At 31.3% G+C, this 22927-nt stretch overlaps 1 protein-coding gene across 6 annotated transcripts in view; it reads right to left on the bottom strand.

Annotated features, from left to right (window-relative positions):
* LOC116771083 (ankyrin repeat and fibronectin type-III domain-containing protein 1) overlaps positions 1 to 22927 on the bottom strand; it is a 196135-nt gene that overhangs the window by 13260 nt on the left and 159948 nt on the right. For 2 of the 6 annotated variants that reach the window (XM_061521423.1, XM_061521425.1), the window contains exons 1-2: positions 9208 to 9430; positions 2326 to 3127 (exon numbers count right to left, since the gene is read on the bottom strand). The exons of 2 other annotated variants lie outside the window; for them this stretch is intronic. In XM_061521423.1, the coding sequence (XP_061377407.1) occupies positions 2326 to 2983 (658 nt within the window). In that variant the 5' untranslated portion in view covers positions 2984 to 3127; positions 9208 to 9430. Of the gene's footprint in view, positions 1 to 2325; positions 3695 to 9207; positions 9431 to 16822; positions 16994 to 22927 lie in introns of those variants that run through there. 2 more of the 6 variants (XM_061521426.1, XM_061521424.1) reach the window with 2 other exon arrangements.

The raw sequence follows: 22927 nt of genomic DNA, 5'->3' as shown, positions 1-22927 counted from the left end.
GTAGCAAAAGTAATAAAGACTTATATCCAAGCAATGTTAACAAGTTATTTGCTTTGATAATAACGTCGTCAGTATTAATCTGGTCAAAGCCTAAATTAAACAGTATAGTGTGAAACGTTTCGCTTTTTGGGACCTAGCTGGCTGGTTAACTGGCTTGCATGATAATGGTGATTTCGCGCCACCCATCTCCATATTTATTAGTTCAGTGTTCGAAACTAACACTAGCTACAAACGCTAAAGTTGAAGTGTGAAGTGACCTAACACCAGTCTGTTTTATAAAACTAAATTCAGGCGGTTTTCATTCAAACTTACGTTGCTACTATTATTTAATTTATGATTCACTACGTATGTATGCAGATTCACAATCCAAACTCACAGTTATGGATTTTTTTTTGTCTATGATATTTAGATTAGTTAAAAATGTTTTTTTTTATGGTCTGTGATTATTTCTTTGATTTTTTTTTTGTCAGGCTAATTATTTTTTTACGTCATTGTCAATCATCTCTTATTTGTTACAGATGTCAAATTTTTTACCTAATTCTCAAAAAAATTTATCATGATACCTTGTTTGAAAGTCAGCAGAGTTGAAGTAAGTATAAGAAATATCCTAGCGTTATAAGGTCCGGAATGGGTCTTATAAGTTTTCCTTATAAAAACATATCAACATCAAAAGATCAGCGTCAATTGGCTCTTCTTGTGGAAGTCTTGGCGTGAATTCAGGGAACATTTGTTTTATGTATCGTTCCCACGACGCAGTGAAATGCTTTTCTTCTCGACAACTCAAGACGCCATTAATTAACTTTTAATTTCATTTTAGCTGATAATGTATACGACGTGACATGGAAACTACTTTTGATACGCAATTATTTTTATATTTCTGATTTAAAAAAAATAACAAATAATTTCATTCAAAGAAATTAATAACCTAACCTAACATGTAAGCGTAATAAATAGATTACATTTTAAATCCATAATCTGTATACAAGTATACGAAAATTTATTATCGTTATAACTACAATTATGACTGTATAAAAACGGCATATTTTAGCATCTTTCATAACCATAGGTATTCTGTAACCTTTTTTTTTTTAATCAAAAGGCAAAGGAATGTTGTTACACTTTATACGTAACATATTATCTTAAAATTAACGTAATTAAACACGCATTACGGTATAGTGTTGTTTTATCGTATATGTTATAACATTTGTGGTCGCTCGTAGATGATGGAATCTTATCTTTGAACTGACGGCTCTCTGATTTGATATTGAGCTGTGATCTTTTGTGAGAACATTAGGGAGATACTTGACATTTCTTTTTTGTGCAATAAAGAAATAATCGTCCTATTTTAGATTTTTTTTAGGTCCAATATTAGAAATTATAGACCACGACAATTTATAAGAAACATGGCCAAAATTAAAGTTATAACAATAACATAAATTAAATTTTGACGTTATATACTATATGATTAAATATAAAAAGAAACTAGTCTTTACTGATTTACAGTGACGAGCAATTCTAATGGATTTTTGAAGTGAACACGCTATGGCTTAGTGATAAGATTTAAAAAAAAAACAAGAGCATTGAAAGAATTTGATAGTAAGTGATAAAAGAATGAAAACTTTTTTGTAAAAATCACCGTATTTGCTCATGATTATATTATATACCTACGTAGTTTATTCCAAACAGTTGGAAGACTTGTAAGCAATTCACATCTATAGCGCGTAGCTAAAGTGTGTTATAATCATGGTATCAATTTAAAATTTAATACAAGACACATCCAAAAAAGCTTTCGTGGACATGAATCATGAATTAAAGTTTTTTTTTTTTTTTTTTTAATTAATTTTTATCAAAATATATTAGAGAACTCGAAAGGAGTGTGACATATCTATATCATAAGCTATGTAAAGAGCTAGTAAATTTTTATTTTAATCATTATGATCTTTCTTATTGCGTGTAACGTTGTCTGTCATTCTTTTAATCCCGATTGAATTAATGAATTGATTTGATGAATACATAATCGCTTGTATAATACGATCAATATTATGCAACGGCATTAAAATTTTATATGAATTTAAATTCAAATAACAACAAATAATTTTTCACTTCGCTGTAATTAATAACCGTAGTCATCGCTAATTGCATAAAGCGGACCATTTCATATCTATGTCGAGTATTATAAAAACGTAATTCAATTAATTCAAATATCGTATGCATTAGTTTATTTAATTAATGATAAAGACATAGTAAATATTTTGGTGCATTATACACTATCTTGTAATGCATTATTGGGATATAATAAAAGCTGTTTTAAATTTTAATACGTACTCAAATAGCTTGATGGTGATAGGTTTAGCTTGCGTTCCTTTGGCGGTGTGCTGTATACGAAGGCTTGGTTGACAAACCCACGTGGCTGGCTCCCACACATATCGCTCTCGGAGCCCCTGCGCGTGCGACGATGTTTTATATCGGTCACCGATTTAGCACTCTCCGATTTGCCGACCGATTTTAATTTAATCTTAAGTTTGGTATCCGGTGAATTTATGTGTAATATGGCCGCCGCTTTCGGTGGTATCTTCTCCGGCACGAGCAATTCTTTCGCGGACACACTCTTCTGTTTCTTATTGAATAAATCACTTATTTTCGCTTTATCTACTTTCCTATGCCGCTGTGGCTTCAGTGTGAGATCGATGTCTCCGCTCTTCTTCCTCGGCTTCACCGGCTCCTGCTTCCTCTTGGCCATGTTCGGTGTCTTTGCTTTGTAAGTACCGTCAATGCCCGTGTACGCTACGTTGTAATCTTTATCACCGTTAAAGATCTGCGTCAGTACTACGTTTCCGTCTTTGATGGTGTCAATGTTCTCAGACGTTTCTTCGTCCTTGGTTGATCGCCAACGGTTACCTATCAGTCGTAGGGAAGCGCGGACGGATCTGGACCTCCGTAATCCTCCTTGGTCCCTCTTGAATTTATCGAGGAGGGTCTCCATAGCCCTGCGAGGGGTAGAGGGGCAAGCGGGGCCCTGGGCATTGCACGTCACGATCGACTACGCGCACGCTATTCAGTCGAACGATAGTTACGTGAGCCGTTTCCTTTCCGACGTTCACTCGAGGTGGCGTCGGCGCGTTGAATGCTGGCAACAACAATCAAACCTCTGGTAGGGCTCCCAGCGACCTCGGACTTCCTCAGAACCCGGTCTTTTGTCTATCAAATACGCGACCGTCTGATAAACTGATCTCATTTGTACAATCTTTTACAATGATAACGCTGGTATGCTTGATATAACTATTTGTATGTACGCTTGTCACCGAGACTGAGATTTGTTTGTGATGACGTAGCCAACAACGAGATAAGTAACTAAATAAATTTTCTGTCGATTCGAAATAAGACATCGGAATCGTGATTTACTTCTGTATTATTCCGCTGTCTTGGTGTGGCAAAATAATTTATATTGAAAGTGAAACAAGATTTGAATCCAGCTGTTGTCAATATTATTACGAAACTGAACTTCCAATTGGAATTCTCAAATATTAAATTTGAACGACCAGTGTAATATGGATAAAGAAAATTAACCTTCTATTATTTGAAAGTTTTTTTGTTTGTACTTCAACTTCAATAAATAAAATATGAATAATATTTATATATAAGATAAATGAACCCTAAATTCGGTAATGAAAACGTGGTTCATGGGTCGTGTACTTTTGGTGATAAGGGCTTTCAATAACAATCTTAAGAGATTCAGACTCTTGTCGTAAGATTGAATTTCGCCTGAAATTTTCATTATTTAGACCACGGCGAGGAACAATTTGTAAAGAGATTCAATAAGATTTAGTAAAGAAATTCTTAGAAATATCATAATTTTGTTAAATTATTGTTATTTACCAAGAAATTTAACCTTAAACAGATCTAATCTATGATGATATCTACGTTGATGTATGATATATGCACTGTCTGTAAATAACCGTCTGGTAGTCAGAGATTTTAATCTTAATGTTGAATCTGAATGATGGAGTTCTTGATGTAAAGAGAGAACAACAAGGAGCAATTAGAAAACCTGAAGTGAAATACTCGTCGCATATTTTCTCACCTCATTATAAACGATGGTTAAGACCTTTATTTCTTTGGGGATTGTTTCCGCTTGCCACTAAGATTGTTCAACGTCAATCAGGATGATATGGAAGTCATAGGGAAGATTTTCTCTGCCATTAGAACGGAACTAAATTAAACGGATTTCAAGTAGAAAACGTTGAGTTTTTCTAGAAATTTGCTTATGAGTTACTGTCATTGGCGGTGAATTCTTTTTTAAGAAACATAAAGTGGGGTAAAATTTTCATTCTTAGCTTTAGTAGCCAGTACAACAATTCTTTCTGGTTCAGGAAGAGGAGAACTAGTCTTCAACGCAGCATTGGAAATAAAAAAATTTAATGCCGACAAAATATTTTCGTTTCCACTCCAGGAGTATTTTATGAAAAACTTGAGTTCAAAGCAAGAACAAAATATAAAATGTGAAATTCATCGACTCGAGAAAGATTCGAATATCGCGTCCCTCTTGATTTACCAATCTAGGGACTGCGTGCTGACTTAATCGGCGAGTTAAGCATTCCATACATCATATTGGGACTTCATATGACAAACTCACACAATCTATTCCAGTTTACTGACTTGATGCATGGTGGTATTATATGGTCTCTGATAGTCAGCTTGGGTAGTTAAGTAATGACGACTCTCGCACTTGAGACATTTAACGCGCCAGTGATAGTTATTTGGTGCGGTTTTTCTGTTTGAAGATTACTACAGAAAGTCATGCCAGGTATGAGATGGTTAAGTGTCGCAGCCTCCTACTGCAGCACCACCTACTGGTGTCTTTATAGAGGAGGTATATAATTATAAATAGAAAATGTCTCGTGTTTTAAAACGTGTTATAATTAATATCGAATGGTAACAGTTTTTTAGGCCTTTACAATTGAAATGCTACTTTTAATATATATATATATATAGTTATGTTTTTGTGGTCCCAATATTAATTCTCATGTTGCTAGTAAATACTAATTATACAAGTAACCGAAACTTGTTATTCCAGACATTTATCCTTAACTTAATAAAATAACTAATTAACGCCCAGTTTGGTATTTGTCAAACATTTTTTTTTCTTAATGAAATAGCATTCAAATTTTCGTTTCATTCTATTTTCGGAAATTTGTCGAACTTTTTAATATTTAAAAGCTATTTTTCGTTTGATATCCGAAGGATTGTAGACTGGTGATTCCAGTATTGAAGAATGGTTTTAAATTACAAAGCTTGATACGTATTCTAAAAAGTCCAGTTATTTTCTAATAAACCGAGTCCACATAAGGGACTATATCGTTATCAAGAATCTAGATATCATACTCTCAAGAAACTAATTGTCACGCATTAGTGACATTTTGTTACAGTACTTAAATGGGAAAATGGCATTTCTATTCAGCTCGTATTTATGGTACGTGTTGACACTGATGGACATAGACGGAGAGAATTATTTATTAATATATAAAACTTATAAATGCACTTCTCTTAATGACATTAAATTTATAACAGAGTTGTATATTTAATATCCTGTATCGGGCAATTAAAACCTCAGCTACTGAAATATGAAGGGAAAAGTAAGCTTTTTCCAATTCCAAGGGTGTATGTAAATGTAAAAATATTTCCGGCATTTTTTAAAACAAGATACAAAATCTTTTTTTTTAAATTTTAGCTTTACTTTAAAGCGGTTACAATGTAGAACGTATTTGATTTGAAATTAAAAGTAAGAGAATTTTTTTATTAAAGCATCAACTTCTCAATAAATTGAAAATGTATACGAAAACGATGACCGTCCGGATAAAGTATAACTATAAATCTGAAATATACACGTTTTCGGCTGAGAGTCTGGTTTATGGTTTAAAGAATTTTATTATCAACAAAGACAAAACATTGTCACTTATGTGATAACAATATATTATATTATTTAGTACAATTTATCGTCGTTGCCAATGTATGTACTATTAGTATAATATTATATAAATGTAGGTATGCTTTAAAAAAAACAAAGAAAAAAATTACAAGTAAAAACCAAAATAAGCAAAATCAATACCTCGGATTAGTACTATCTCACAAAACCATTCAAATTTTTAAGACGAATAGAATTCAAATATTATTCAATAACCAATAATTCGATAAAAGATTTTTAAATATGTGAGTAGTTACAAATAAAATAATTTTATCAAAATCTTGGCCTTAAAATGAAAAGCACAATGAAGTCAAACTGAGGTCATTGATCATTTTAATATAATGAATGTTGTTCGTTTTTAATAATATTATATATTTCTCTTCTGGAAATTCCGTTTCCAAGAAAAAAAATATGTGTGTCACTGTGAACAAGAGATAGCTAACAATGAATCAATAGGAATTAAGTTAATCATAATATTTTGAACGTTTTATCCATCGACGAACACACTTCAGACTGGAGAAGTATATTTTGAAATGACTATATAATTCTTATCTCTAAAACCAAAAAAAAGTCCCTATCGGTAAACTTAATAAGTGCGAGGATTAACCAAAAACAATTTTTAATTACCACTCATATTTAAACTTTCGTCAAAATACGATCTTTAAATTTCAATGTTTCAAACTAAAATCCTCTTAAAGTCGCAAATTCCGAGTAAGTTTCGAGCGATGGGCTTATGTTTATCCCGGCTGTGAGGAAATCGTAAGCCTACACAGATTTATGAACCCCAATGACGTTAAAAATTTAAGTTATAAATATATATGCATATTGAATTTTGTTTTCGCTGTTGGATTGTGAACGATATGGACCCTTTAGTTTGTTTTTACTAATTCAACGGGTTCATTCATTTCGCATTCCGACATCATCCGGATGCGAATCGTATGCATGCACGATTTCCGTAAGTTATTTGCAATGGAACTTTTTATTGCGAACTTGTGTAAAGAGTCAGCACGGTCTTTCAACTATTCAGTTTTATATCTGTATTTTTTGTTTTTGTATACGAATGAAAGCTTTCATTACAAAGGGAGGTGGTGTCTATTGAATTCTTTGAGAATTCCATTACATTAAATTTTACGCAATCAATTTTATCATAGATGAGAGATACCGTCGGTCAAAGGCTATAGGACTATCTGTATACCATTTCTGGTTTAATAATAGAGTGCTCGCTCTACAACTATGACCACATCATATAACTTGGTCCATCGGAGTAATAAATTAGATACAGAGATGGACGTTTGACTTGAGTAGGTCAAAGAGTTCAAGTCAATTAAACTGACGGGATTTAATCTCTTATTAAATCGATTCATAGATTGTGTAAGTTTTTGTTTCACAGAGTTAAATTATATGTGTCTTACATTTTAAGTCGTAGCAGATAAATTTTTTACTTTTTAAAACATAATCAGAAGGAAAACGGCCCCTCTCCGACTTATCAGACAATGCCAGACGTAAACAATGTTCATTGTCTAAAATCTAAATCATAGATAAATACATACGAAATTCAAGTAAGGAAAACACTTAAACAATGTTCACAGAAAGCAGAACTGGCAGGACGGCTGTATTAGATCAAAAGAATATATTTCATAGAATGGGCAAATTGGGACACGAGAAACAATAAAATATTTTTGGGTGTTATAAAAACGTTTACTTATTATGACCGATTCCCCTAACGGCGAAGGTTGGCAGGTAGCAGGTGCCTCGAGTTGGGGCTTTGAAATTCGTTGATTACACAAAGATATGCCGGGGACCGAACTTCTAAAGAAAGTACGGAATGAATGCCGCATAAATTTGTCGTTTTACTGCTTACATGACAGAACTATAAGTGTACATCTGAATAACAGAAAGAAATTACTTATACAAGTATGTACATAAAGTTATTATGACATATACCTAATAAACATTTGATAGTATCTTTATTAAAATTGAATACTAGAAGAAATTAGAAATTTACTTATAAAATTAATATGAAGGCTGTCATTGGTGAGTGACACGACCGTAAGTCACGCAAGCCTGACGCAAGTCATAATTTTAATCAAATCCAATTGTTTTCCTTCCCATCACGCAGCTAACGATAAATATTATTACAATGGCCTTATTTGTATAATTATTAGACATAATTTACACTAAGCAAACATTCCAGAAGATTCTTTTCTATACAGATATTCTTTTTCTGTTGAAAGCATTGTTATCAAATTTATTTTTTAACCAGTTTTGTGAAGGTTTCCTATTCGAGGCCTATGGTTTTTGTGCGCGTTTTTTGTAGCAGAGCTTTGTACTATTGGTTGCTATAACAAATTCAACAACGCCCTATATTAAGTAATCAATTAAGTACTTTTGCGTCATCAATGTCGGAAATAGTGAAGGAAAAAATATCAGACACCAGATGAAGTCGTCGGTAAACTCCAGTCTTATGGCTTCTGATTATTTTTAAGTGGTTGTTAATTTGTTTCACTCGTTACCTTATTCATATTACTATCTTATATTTCAGTATTCTCGTTTTGCACATACATACAACGAGGTCAACATTTAATACATTTCACCTTAAACTGTTTGTCGTGTGTCGCTTAGGACTAATTTATTGCTCTAATTAATATAAAAAATTGTTTCAAGGTTCATATTATTTAGAGTTTAAAACAACTATGGAATTAAAAAGTAGTGTCGTAATAATATTTTAAATAAATAGTTAAAATATAGAACTGTTCGTAGTCAATTTAATAGAAATTTGTATGCATACATTAAATGGTATTTTCTTGTAATTTATCACCTACTCTAAACCTCAATTTATAGTGCTATTACATCAGCATACCAGCCTTAACATATAAATGGTTTCAGGGAACCATTCTGTTAAAAGTGTCTCATTGTACAGCGGCCCAATAGAGCTATTGTAAATTATCGACTTATATTTAAAAAAGCAACCAGACAGGGCTCTGAGGTTTCACATAACAAGATATATCAGGACGTCGACCAGGGTCAAACAAGTTATAAAAAAATTTACATGTGATTCGTTATCATTTTTAAGCTATTATAATTGAGACGTATTAGTCTTGTATCGCAGCAAAGATTTGTCAATTAAAAGTTTTAATTAATTTACTTCCTCCGAATATTTTTTTTAAACAAATAATATACTTTTTTTTAAGTTACTTAACAAAGTTATGTTATTATAAAAGCCATAATAAACAAAAGTATATTACCGGTACGAATTCAACATTTATAATAAACTGTCAACATAACCACACTTTCACAGAACTCTTCATATATTACTCTGTCCAATTATAATCACATAAGGTAACATGAACAAAACACAACAGTCGTTTTTGTTTGAAAATCAAGAAAAAAACAGTTTGTTCCATTGATGAAAATCAATATAGAAAAATTAACGAATGATTCAAAACATCGTAACGTACTCCGTGCGTATAAACAACTGCTTTGATGTGAAGTTAGCTGTTAGCAGGGGTTCGCCATTGCTGCCAACCGTTATGAACGTCAAGTGCGATAGTGCTGCCAACACGACGCAAACATGGCCGACAGTCAACGGCCTTAGGGATCGCATAGTAATGAATGAGCTTGGTTAGCTGACGAACCTGTTTGATTGATGCAATTTATACATAAAGCACAGGATGTAATGTGGCCCTACTTAAGGTTAATAAATACAGAATCAAGGGTAATAAAATATGCACTGTCCCCAGTTAAGAAGTCAATTTATACGAAGTCGTAAATAAAAGAGTGATAGTAAAAGACATCAAATTTTCTTATCCGGTAACAAAAGTGCACTAAAATCCTTTACAATTGTATAATGATTTATACCTTTATTATGTTCAGAGTAAAATATGTAATAATAATATAAATATAGTTATTAGTTATAGCGGTTATAAAAAAAATACGGATCAATGATCACTTATTGACTAGATATGTATAGTTATTTATTATAATAATATTTTTTATGTTACCTTTACTAGATACGCAATATTAAATAAAATGGTAGCACTAGTTTCACAAAACTTGGGCAGTAGGTAAATTATCAACCTGCTGTAATAGGAATACATATTCAGGCAATTTATGTAACACATATTGTTATTTATATATATTATCTTATATCTAGTAGGTTATTTAAAAATTCTAAATCGATTTATGTTTAAAGTTAGCACTAGTCTTCAGTATCAAAAATTGTTATTATACAAATCCACTTATAATTTAAAATACAGACGGTAGAAATAAACAACCTTATAGTCTTGAACATTGGATAAAAAGCTCGAGATATTTTTATCACTTAAAGTAAATAAATAATGCAATTGTATTATACTCAAACGCGGTAAAAAAAGTATTTAATGTTTTTTCTCCCCTAATTAAAATTACGACAAATATTTTTATCAATTCCCGGAGAGGAAAAAGAGATGAGATTTGAATTTGTGAGAATTTTAAACAAAAAAATATCACAAATTACTTTATGTGTAATACCAGTATGTGTGTGAGTGTTAAGAAATTAAAATTCCTTATAATTGTCCTATAAACAATAATGAAACTCCTTAAATGCCTTTGCGCTTAGTACTAAGGCATTTTCATTGTTTTTTTTCGCTTCCGTAATTTGTAATAACAATTAATGAGACAGTGAAAGTCTGGGAAAAGTGGAAGGCGTGTTATTATGTTGTAATATAAAATTGAAAACTTTCTATACTTTATATTATAGGTATGAATAAAGTAGTTTTCAATTTTCAATTCATTCATTACGCAAGCTAATAAATATATATAAATCAAAGGGGAATATATCGGGATGGGATTTGAAAAGCAATTTTCTCAAATTTTCAGAGTTGTGGCCGAAAGTATTTTATTGTTAGAAAACCGCGTACTGAATTACGACCGCGCTTCGTGATTTCGTTGTAACGCTATATATGAAACATATTGGGTTCTAGTTCATAATTAAGGTCCAAATGTTTTGTAGTGCTTAATAAAAACAAATATAAATGTTATGATTGACTAGTTTTGAAATGTGTTTTGAAGTAAACTTCTCGTATATAAAAAATACGTCTAAGTCTTTGGCTCATTCTATAGGTATAGATTTACAAAAAAAAAAAAATACAATATAGTCGACGAACGACATTACGCAAGATAGGTAACTTATAATTAAGAAAAATTATAAAAGGCGCTTTTTCCACATTAAATTGTAATCAACAACAAACGTCATTATAATCATCTGCAGTTTTTTTATTGCAGTAGACTATAAAAAAAAAATCTGCGGATTCCTACGTAGTCTTTTGTATATATAAAACTAATATATTTTAAATAGTAATTGTGTTCTTTTTTCAAAAACTTAATCGTGTTCAGTGATGGACTTCGACTTTTTTTTTATTTCAACCAGTTTGATTTTTTATTTTAGGACTAGTAACAATTTTAAAAGTTTATTCATAACAATTTAAAAAATTATGGATGGGTTATATGATTATTATGATTAAGTTTCGTTTGAAAGAGAGAATATTCCGCTACTCAAGTTTTTGAAACTAAAACCCAATATATATTTTTTTCATTTAAATTTAGTCATACAAAGATAAATTAAATATATTATTCATTGAAGTCACGTAAAGAGATTTCCGGTTAGGGTAATATTTAAACAGGTTTGCATGCAGGTAAAGTTCAATCCTTTTTTTTGTCGATGTTGGTTACAAAATGTAATATACTATGATTTTGAGAATATATGTTTCAAAATCGATATTGTTTCTATAAAAAATGGATGTAATTAAAAAGTTGTATTGCATTTATGTATAAAAGATACTTCCAAAAATTGAATTTATATCTATCGATAGTTTTTTTGCAGTTTCGCTACACTGTTAGACATTCTCGCAAATGAGAATTATGTTAATCCAATAATGAGTTGGAGATAAGATTTTTTTTGATTAAATTTCATTTTAGAAGCAAACTCTAACTAACTGACGTGAAAAACGTCTTGTTATAAAATCATTACAGAACGAATAAGTATGTAGTCGTTATACTTAGAATATTTAGATAATTTCTTTACTAATTACTAATAAAATAATTTCGTCATAAGACAACACTTAAAAAAAATAATTTTACTATATCTAGAACATATTAATATGAATTGTATTCATGCTACTACATTTCATCTGTGCTCAAATAACGTATTATTTAAATTTTCAATCAGTTTTGGTTTAATAAAAGTATTGAACGAAATTATTTTGAGCGGGATATGTTTTTAATAAACTTTAAATACAGAAGGGATCAGTGTTAACGGTCGAACGCTTCAGTAAATCTAGTAACAAGCACAGGAACAGTCGAATATTATTTGCGTTTCGAGTATCGGCTGGTCCAGCAATTAGTTAAATATAGGATATGTCCATATGTAGATATAAATTGATTTCCCGAATAAACATATCACGTGCACTTAATTCGTAACAGTATTTTGATCATAAGGATTCTTAATGCTGTCAGCTGTCAGCTGTCAGCTGTCTGTTGTTTATTTTTCATGACGTAATTTTAAATAGGTAACAAAACTGTTTGGTAATAAAAACTACGTGCAATTTGAACACAGAAGCACTACGATTTCTGTTGTTACGTACGTCCAATTTGTTTTCGTAACGATACAATTTATAACAATCATTCTAATTGACGATTGACTTTTGCAACTTGATATCTGAACTTTGTGAGAGACAATTTAGAAGGATGAATAAATATGTGACTTGGCAACTATGCTGAAACAATATAAAAATGCTAAGATCACTGGTACATTTATTTAAATTGTTCTAAAATTACTTGACATTACATGTGTGTACTTGATTTCAAAACATTTTAACCCTCACTACAATAAGAACAAAAGCCCCGCTAAGACTCAACCTTCAAAACTTTGTCCATTAAAAAGATGGCAGTCAACAATGGCGTTGAATACTTGTGTTTGGAACTATGCCCATTTTGACATTATCTGCGTTTTCTGTTTTGGAACATAGAACTTTGGGAATATAGCCTTTGGTTTATATCATATTGAACAAGAGTATTGGGGTAAGTCATTAAACAAAGAGGCGGTATTTTTAAAATGACTTATATTTAATCCCTAAGTCTGAATATGAGACTTTTTCTCTTAAAATTGATGTCACATCAAAATTGTTAGGATTTATTTTCGTTCAAAAATATTATTCTATTTTGAAACTGCATAAATTGTTCAGCCAATCATTAAAATTAAGTCAACAATAAACAAAAGTCTGGTAAATTTAAAAATATAAAAAAGTTGCTGTCATCCATTAAAATTAGAGCAGCTGTCCCCAGTTATAAAATATCCTGCCACATGTCATTGTGATCATCTGACCGTATCGTAGAATCTATTATTCACTTCAGTGTTTGGGACTTAGCATACTGGCTTTTTCCCACGCATGTCTTGTTTTTTCGATTCAATTGTTTAGTAAAATTTATTCTAACATATATGTAATTTCTTTTTGCTGATATTAAACTTATAATTTAATCGTTTTTCTTGTTTTACTAAGTTTCCATCTGCAAATATTTATTACTTTTTCAGATATTTTAAACCAAATATCATAGTGATTTTGGATACATTTCAATGTTGTTTTATATACATATATATAAAAACAAAATATCATATGTATTTTCATACAGATAAAATAACACTTGAGTGTTTTTTATCTGTCATGTCATTCGGCAATTTAGATTTAAGACGATCAATATCAAAGCGCATAAGCCGTCCGTGGTTTACCTGTTAGATTGGATTTTACGTGAGATTTAATTGGTTTCAATATAAAACATGTATGTTATATCAGTTTTAAAATTCGTATTATACGTAAGAATTTTTTAACAATTTCTGTTATTGCAATACAAATACCTTTGTCACTATGGTAACGTAAAAACTAATTGTTATGTTTATACCTACAAAAATTGGCTCCAATAAATCGAAATCATATATTGACGTAGCGAACTGGTTCAAATCAAAGCGGACAATAGCATTCATACAACCATTTAATGATATATGATTGATATCACGTGTGTGCAACTTTAACCGCTATTCGACCTAAAAATATAAATTTGTGAAAGCGATATTGTTGTATCAAATGTAACACACGTTGGCATTCGATATAGAGAAATCGATACCTTATTTATAATAATAAGTATAGCACACCTTAACCAGCTTGCTATAATATGTTCGTCAATATAATGAGAGGCCTAAACAAACGTTAACACTATTATATAAGATTATATCAAATATATATATCAAAGAATGAGATCAAAATATAAATATTATAATGAGTATCCGAACAGTTTTAACAATGTTAACGTTTTCTTCGTACCATGAAGTTTTTAGTCAATTTGAAATAATGCTGTCCTAAAGATGCATATTCAGAGTTAGTGTTATTTTAAGATTAAAAAAAATAAATTTACTATACGTATAAGTCATAAGAGACATGTCCAAAGAAGTGTTTGTTATTTTTAAATAAACTTCAAAAAATATCTAACTTTTTTTAAACTATTGAAATGAACTCCGAATAAAATTCACAGTATTATAATTATTTTTCATAACTTCATATAATCTGATAATAATCATAGAAAATTTGAAAATGTGGCCTCAAACAGCGGTATTTTGTACGAGATAGTTTGAGAATTATGATAAAAACTTTATTGCAGATAAGTCTTGTATTAAGTAATTCTGTGAAATAACATAAAAAAGAAAACTTTTCATTGCTTCTTTGTGTCCTTATTGGGCAAAGGTTTGCAAAAGTCATATTTCTTAAAAGGACATACGCCGAAATGATAAACATATTTTTTTTCTCGGAACGTATCTTAATCGTGGTTTTGTAATACAATGCAGTCATATTAAATACTAACCTAATTGTATGTAATGAGGCAGTTTGAGTTTGGATATAAGATCGCTAACAAGAAAAGCATATAAATTATTATACCATCACATATCTATTCAAGGAACACTTAATATCAAATTTTATTGGCTTAAACCAGTCTGATTGTGCGTTCATGCAGTGCGCAAGCAACTCAATGGTATGCAAGTTTAGAATGCAAGACGCGATGTCTAGGACAGACAAACTGACGCGTTGTAAGTGAATATCATTAAAATAATATTAAATTATACATACGTTAACTTTTTTTTTAATTTACTACAACTGTTTCATTGTGAATACATTGCGTAAATATAAAACGAGTTTATTATTAAGGTATACCTAAAAACGTAAACCATAAAATAATTCTTACTTGCTATTGTATTATTACGATTAAAATTACAGAAAGAAAATTATGATATTTAATTGAACGAATAATTTCGGACTTTCAATTCATATAAATATATATGGTTACGTGAAATATATTGGAAAGTATGAATTTTTTGTCTTATATTTGCCATATTGATCAGATTACTTCTGTTAATGAAAGCATTGAGACTATTCATCTTACCGCTCCACCGATCACTTGCATATTGATGCGATTATTATAAATTTAAATCTCATCTACATTATGTAACCTGTTTCAACGTCAATGACCGCTGGACACGTTTGTTGTTATATTTTCATGACATACTAGCTTTTGCCTGCGGCTGCGACTGTGCGGATGTCGGTCACCATGTCAAAGAACGAATTAACTATCTGGTACATATATATTTTGATAGTAATTCGCAACGGAATCGCTTCAGTGGTTTAGATATAGCAAACATGACACAGACATAATGACTTTCTCGTTTATTATATGAAATTAATATTGATGACTGAAATTATTTTTTACGTAGAGCTCAAAACTTTGCATCGAATTGATACTTGTGTTTTGTTTGTTTGACAATTGCCTAAACTATTACTAAATAACTCAAAATTTTAAATAAATTTGTATAAATTATTTATAATAACTCGTTAACGAGAATCGCTGTGGACGATAAATTATCAACCTGATAATAATTAAACATTCTTAAGCAAAAATTCCTGTCTATAAAAATGAAGCGATGTTTTAAAGCCTTTTTTCAATGGAGGCAATTTGTATTCAACATGACTGAGTTCGACGCATAAGGTTGAACTTGGTTTTGGATTTAAGTTAACCGACACAGATTTTTACGTAACATTGCAAAGGCTAAAGTGTTTAAGTTAATATGCTTATGTGAATACCTTTGGAACTAACAATAATAAAAACTAGAATATCAATAGAAACTGAATATTTCATGGTCAATCAAATTACTTTTTCATTGGATTCAAAGTTTTAGTAATAAACCTTTTTCTGTTCATGTCTTACGATATCTTGAACGCGATGAGAAATATTTTTTTATCGCACTAAACACACCACATAGACAGACATCCTGATAATAAATCCGTTGTTCTCGTGATTTTTGTTTTGTGAAATAAATAATTTATAACTTTTGTATCTTTAACTTAAAAAGTTCATTTACATTTAAACCCTTCATTAATATACATATATGCATACTCAAAATTGTATTTTAAATTATTTAACAATAACATATTTTACTCAATATAAGACTATCATTATTTTTTATGCATTATTCTTTATTATTATCTCTGTCTTATAATATTGAAATATTATTCAGATTATTTTTCTTATTTCGTTTGATGGAACGATGGCACCAAAATCATAATTCTACCGATAATGTTTAGTCGAGTTAAAGTTTTTGTTGTAAAAGAGAGTATTCCGTAAATATTATAATTGTAGTAGTCAATTTAATAAACATTTAATAAAATTAAATAAAAAAAAACAAGCAGAACTTAGAATATAATAAATTAAATAAAGACTTATTTAACATATAAAAGTAATTGTTATATAAATGGGAAACTAAATCATATTGTCAAAAATACGTACGTTTAAGTTTTATCTTGATTCTGTTCTTGGGACTCCAAGTCAACAAACCAGATATAGCAACACTACGCACATTCATTTACTAACACAAGCACATATTTGTTTCACGCACACAAACGCAACAAAAGACTAAACTTGTAATAAATAGTTTATTTAATATAAAACATTTAATTTTAAACTAACATTTTGAGCGAATACGGCACAAAGACATGCGTATGCGCAAATGTCATTTGATGCTACAACCGGCCGCTAGCGGGCGTCCGAGTGTAGAGAGAGACAGTTGCGACTATGAATAGGTGCGAAAGAGACGGACAATCACAGCCTTAAAGCTCGATGTTTTCAACCGCGTACACATAAAATATGGGTTGGCTTTGATTTTACGTTTACTTTTGTAAGGCTCATTGTTAGATTGTTTTTGTACGCACCTGAGTCACAGTACAATAATTATAATGTAATCTGATTTAATAATCTTTCTGAATATAAAATATTTTTATACTAACATTACGAACTTGTTGCCGGAATTTGTAAATAGCCTATATATTTATTATATGAGAAAATTAAAATAATAAGTTTATATTAATGACAGTTATGTTATCGTTAGTAATGGAACCTTATTGAGATGTTAACAACATGACAAAATATTTAATCAACTAGATCCTCATCAAGTTAAGTGTTAACGAGAATTATGTTAAGTATAGGTAATTATGTCATAAATAAATTGGTCATTATATTTTTATAAAACTTGACTTATTTATAAGAAATTCTAAAGAGGACTATTGCAATTATTTCATTTTCAGCGGATGGACTTTGTTTTGTTTCATATTATACGTATGACGTATGTAAAAAGGTTTTTGGCAATAACGTCACGTTTTGATTTTATAAATTTTCATTGAAAAGGATGTCACGTAAAATGTATTTTATATAAACAAGAATAGTTCTATTCCAATAAACAATTTGTACGGAACTCGTACGTTTCATTAACGAATCAATGAGACACGAAGAGACTCGCAATTCGCTGGAGTTATTTACGATACTCGTGATAAAATATTTTGCTATTTTTCCCATTCTAACTAGGTTATAATTATATAAAATTAAGCTCAAATTGGCGAGTCGAAGTTAAAAGTAATGTGTGTAATTTTATTCAAACGATTACTTCCGTTATTCAAATAAAAATAATGAAATTTTCTATATCGTGTCATTTAATAGTCAGTGACTAAGAATTATTCTTCCAACTAAATCATTATAATTAAATAAAGTTAAATATCGATCAATTCAATATTTTTTTAACATATGGTACAAACAGGACAGGTAAATAGTTATTGGTAAAAGGTCCACATTTAAAATAGGTGTTTTTTGACGAAAGATCATTTGAAACTAGATCCATAAAAATTATAAAAAAATTGTCCATTTAATTGTTTTTTTAAATACAATAAAAGTTAAAAAAATAAGTAAATAAATAAAATATTGTGCGCGATAGCATTTAATTAATTTATTAATTTTAGAGATGAATGAAATTTGTGTATGGAAGAGGAAGTGAAATATAGGACATTTATTGGCTAAAAAAGTAAATTCTTAATGAGGGAATTATAAAAGTGATTCAATTTGACACTTAAGTGTATATATGATTAGTTTTATAAACTTTATTACGTATATATAAATTATTCAATCATATATAGAGTTCTATTTTGTGACTGAGTACTTATCGAAGTCCTATAACTCTGTAAGCGTATCAATTACAGCTCAAAATAGGAAATTTTGATAGCTTAATATTTAGCTTAGTATATTATTCATAATAAGATGTGGATTTTTTAAAATATAATATCAAGTAATTTTTGCTTAAGACTGTCTTCTGTATGAAGCGAGTTATAGAGAATTTAAACTATAATAATAGTTAAACAGGAATATTCGGGTGCTTGTCAGATTCCCAAACATATTTTAGAGTTTAAAAAAAAAAATCTTCCCGATTGAGGTTGAAGAAATTTAAGTTGCTCGAAGCTTGAAGTACAAAGTACATATGAATGATCACCTAAGTAAGTACATGTTTTCGTTACGAATAGTAAATCCGGGACGCTTAAATCGCGAGTATAGTTACGCTGTTTTTGGCAAGGCTGTTGCAAAATCATTTTAAAATAAAACTATAAATAAAATGCACTCCATAGTGACGTGAATACGCTAATTTTAAGAGTACAATTGTGTGTCGGAACTGTAAAGATCGGAATACTATAAGCAATATTTAGTTTTGTAAATGATATAAAATATATATATACTTAAACTATGAGGTTTAGCGTGAGAAATATAAAAAAAAGCTTCGATTTCCTTTAGCTGCTTCACAGCTAAAAAAAGGAATATAAATGTATCTGGATCTTAAAGTACGCATACATTAAAGTAACCATACCAGTTTGATTTCATGACAGTTGCTTGTATGCAGATAATCATACGAAGTTATTACCACAGGACAGCTCATTTCAGTGTTAAGGTGTATATAACTTTTGGTAACATTAAAACGAAGAAAATATATATTCATTATCCTCAATTTTAACGGACGGTAGAGCCTAGCTGTGGTCAGTAACTACAGCTCGAACATGGGCTGGCTCGACTGGGGAAGTACCACCCTCTCACAGAAGATCGGCGTGACGTAGCCTTAATGGCTGTGTTTTGTCCGATAAGTGGGGGAGCCGGTTGCCTTTTCCCTTTTTCCACTGTTTCCTCTCCCGGGATGTTGATGTGTGCATTGAGTTATGACCGAGATTCAAATATCCAGCCCTCAAGACACGTTGTGTCTGCATTACCCCTGTTACACTGACTTGAGCATCTATTTCTACCGCGGGTCGGGGTGTGTTTATACGTCCAGCAGGATATTTGTTATCAACGTCTTGACAGTCTCGAACAAATCTACCATCATACGGACTACCCGACGAGTTATGCAACTGGGTAGCCAGCTTCCTCCATGGGCGGAGCATACAGTTCTTTGTTGACGGTTCACCCTCGGAACTCTTACCATGGAACGCTAGCGTGCCCCAAGGATCAGTACTGTCACCAACACTGTTGATTCTGCATATTAACGACATGCTGTGAACCAGCAACATTCGGTGCTATCCAGATGAGGGTACTGGTGACGCTTACTACATTAGCCGAGCTAATATTACTTGTGAACAAGTAGAAGAGAGCAGAAAAAGACTTGTGTCTGAAATTGAGACCTCCCAGCAGCAGGTCTCCAAATTGGCTAAGCTGAATCTAGTTCAGTTTAATCCCAAGAAGACATTCAAGGACAGTCCACTTAAGATCAAGCAGAGTATTGGGATCCTTGGGGTTGACATAGCAGCTGACAATTCCGGAGACATTTGGAGGATAAGTCAAAACTAGCCTATAAAAAACTACTGGTACTGAATAGAGCGAGGCAGTATTTCAGACCGGGGCACTTGCTTCTATTATATTAAACACAGGTTCGTCCCATCATGGAGTATCGTTCTCAACTCTGGTCCGGTGCCCCACAGTACTAACTTCTTCCACTTGACTCCAAACAACGTTGGGCTGTTCGTACTATCAACGATCCCATGCTTCAGACGATCTAGAACCCATAAGCCTCCGAATGAATGTAAGCTCCCTCTGGGTGTTCTATCGTCTGTACAAAGGGGAATGTTACGAGGAACTGTTTGATGTAGTGCCATCGACTCCATTCCACCATCGCACTACTTGCCATAGGGTCGGATTTCATCTACATCACCTAGATGCATTCAGTTGCAAAGACTGAACGTGCGTCGCGGTCATTTTTCCACGCACGTGCAGGATGTGGAATGATTTTTCACCCGAGGTTTTCCCAGAGAGCCACAACATGGAATCTTTCAAATCGAGTGTTCAGGTGGCTCCTCCAAAAACAAGGTCAGCAACGCATCTACAATGCCTCTTATGTTGCAGATGTGCAAGGGCGACGGTACCTACTTACCATTAGGTAGACCGTCTGCTCGTTTGCCCCTTTGGGACATAAAAAAATCTGTTATTCCAACAGCGAGGATAAAATACCAGAAAAATTTAATGTATTCATTGGAATAATCACTTCATATAATAATTACTTCATAGTGTTAACAGAGTGTGAAATTAGCTAATCTGTTACATAAGTGGAACTAACAACGGTTTATCATGTGACGGTCAATGAATTCTGATGTAGGACCGGTTTTGCGTAATATTTCGTATACATATGTACATTCATAGAAACTATTAGTATAAGTTCTAAGCTGGAATATTTATTGTTGGTAATATGTCTGTATTATTACAGTATAAAGTTTTCTGACATATATCGTATCATTAAATATCACTACAATATGCCTTGTTTAGCGTAAGTCTTTTTGTGAAACGATTTCAAAATAGGCAGGAGGTACGAATGTCGACTATTTGGCTCGAAAGGAGGTATTTCAAGGGTGGTATCAGGATAAGAAACTGGGAGCTGATGGTGATATACTAGAGAAATCGAGGGGAACCTTCAAAAATAGTAACTTATACGGCCGTCGTATAATAATACTAGTTGATTTCTGTGGTTTTACCGTCTTAGTTTCTTGGTTTCATTTTCCGTGTCAAGTAGGCAATGTCTCCTTATTTGAAATGATTTCTTGTAGAACTTAATATTCTCCAATTGTCCATCTTAAAACCTTATATCTGAAGATTGCAAGACAATTTTTTTTTACAAGAAATAAATAGTAAGTAGTAAACTCATTATTCGCTTCAGCCCACCATATCCTCTCATCTTCTCAGTTTTGCAACAAAGGTTAAATATCTTTTAAAATGTCCAAGAAAAATGTGAGTATACAATGAAGTTATATAATTAACTGAAGAAAATGCTTACGTCAATTTTAAACACTTGCACATTTTCACACACATGCAAGAAAAGGAGTTGCCCGGAAGAGGCTTAAAACTGTTTGATGACGTGTGATGGCCTGACCCACTCTAAAACTAGGAAATGATCGTCGCTCTAAATTGATATACTATATAAATTAATATACATGTACGTATGATATCTGCTAAAACGTGTACCTAAATATTAGTGCATAAATTAATTATAGCAAAATATTATTCAAGCAAAAAAAGAATGTTTTGAATTTGATTTTTTATTAAAATTTTTCCTAGTCATAAATTAGAATTAACTCCTGGGTTGCATTTAATAACGAGGAATGATTTTTTGGAAGTCACAAGGAGAATTATGCTGTAAGAAGGTAACAAAATGCTAGAGTGCTGAGTGGAGAGAGACAGAACATATATAAACAGTAGATTGAAATCTATCAGGCACTGATTTGTGTCCATAATTTTTGTACCTTAGGCTCTGTTCCCATGAAACCTTAGTTGCATTCCCAGCCCTGTTATCAGCCAGTCATCATAAACCATTATAACGTGTTTAAAAGTCAAACTTAACAACGGCGACGATAAGAATGAATGTTTAAATTTCACCTTTGTAATTTGTAATAGTTTGAAAATATATCTTAAAAAAAACTAATACCTTTTCGGATTTACTACGCGAATTTTTATTATTTTAAACTACACCGTGATCACGGTTGCTGAAAAGTAACCGAAACGTCGGGATTCTGTAGTTAAAAATAATAAAAATTCGTGTAGTATATCCGAATAGTACTAGTTTCATTTAAATGAAACGCGAAAGATTTAGATCTCTTTAATATAACTTAAACTAAAGTAAGATACATTGTATAGTACTGGCTACATCTTTTAACTGTATTTTTAGCTTAACTGTGTATGTATAAAGGTAAGTGACGGTTAATGTTGATTCTATAAATAAGAGTTAATGGGTCGGAAATGCAGGATTAAATCCTTCTCATTTCCACAACCCGGCCTAGACGAAACTTGACATTTTACTTAGTGTAGCCACAAAAAAAAACGTTGCTCATCTAAACCCTTTTTCGATTTGTGGTGAGTCAGGCAGAAAAATATTCTCAGAGTTTCTAGAAACCATTTACATTTAAATGAAAAGAGAAAAAAACTTATCAAGTTATTGAATATTTAAATATATAAAAGTATTTGTAATTAAATAAACCCAAAAAAATCTTAGTTTGAAAACCTTGAATATAATTATTACCATATTTGAGTGAAATAAGTCGTTGTACATGT

The sequence above is a fragment of the Danaus plexippus genome, chromosome 8 (genome assembly GCF_018135715.1).
Source record: "Danaus plexippus chromosome 8, MEX_DaPlex, whole genome shotgun sequence".
Lineage (NCBI taxonomy): Eukaryota > Metazoa > Arthropoda > Insecta > Lepidoptera > Nymphalidae > Danaus > Danaus plexippus.
Note: the sequence above shows the minus strand (reverse complement) of the source record. Positions and strands in the feature narration are given on the sequence as shown.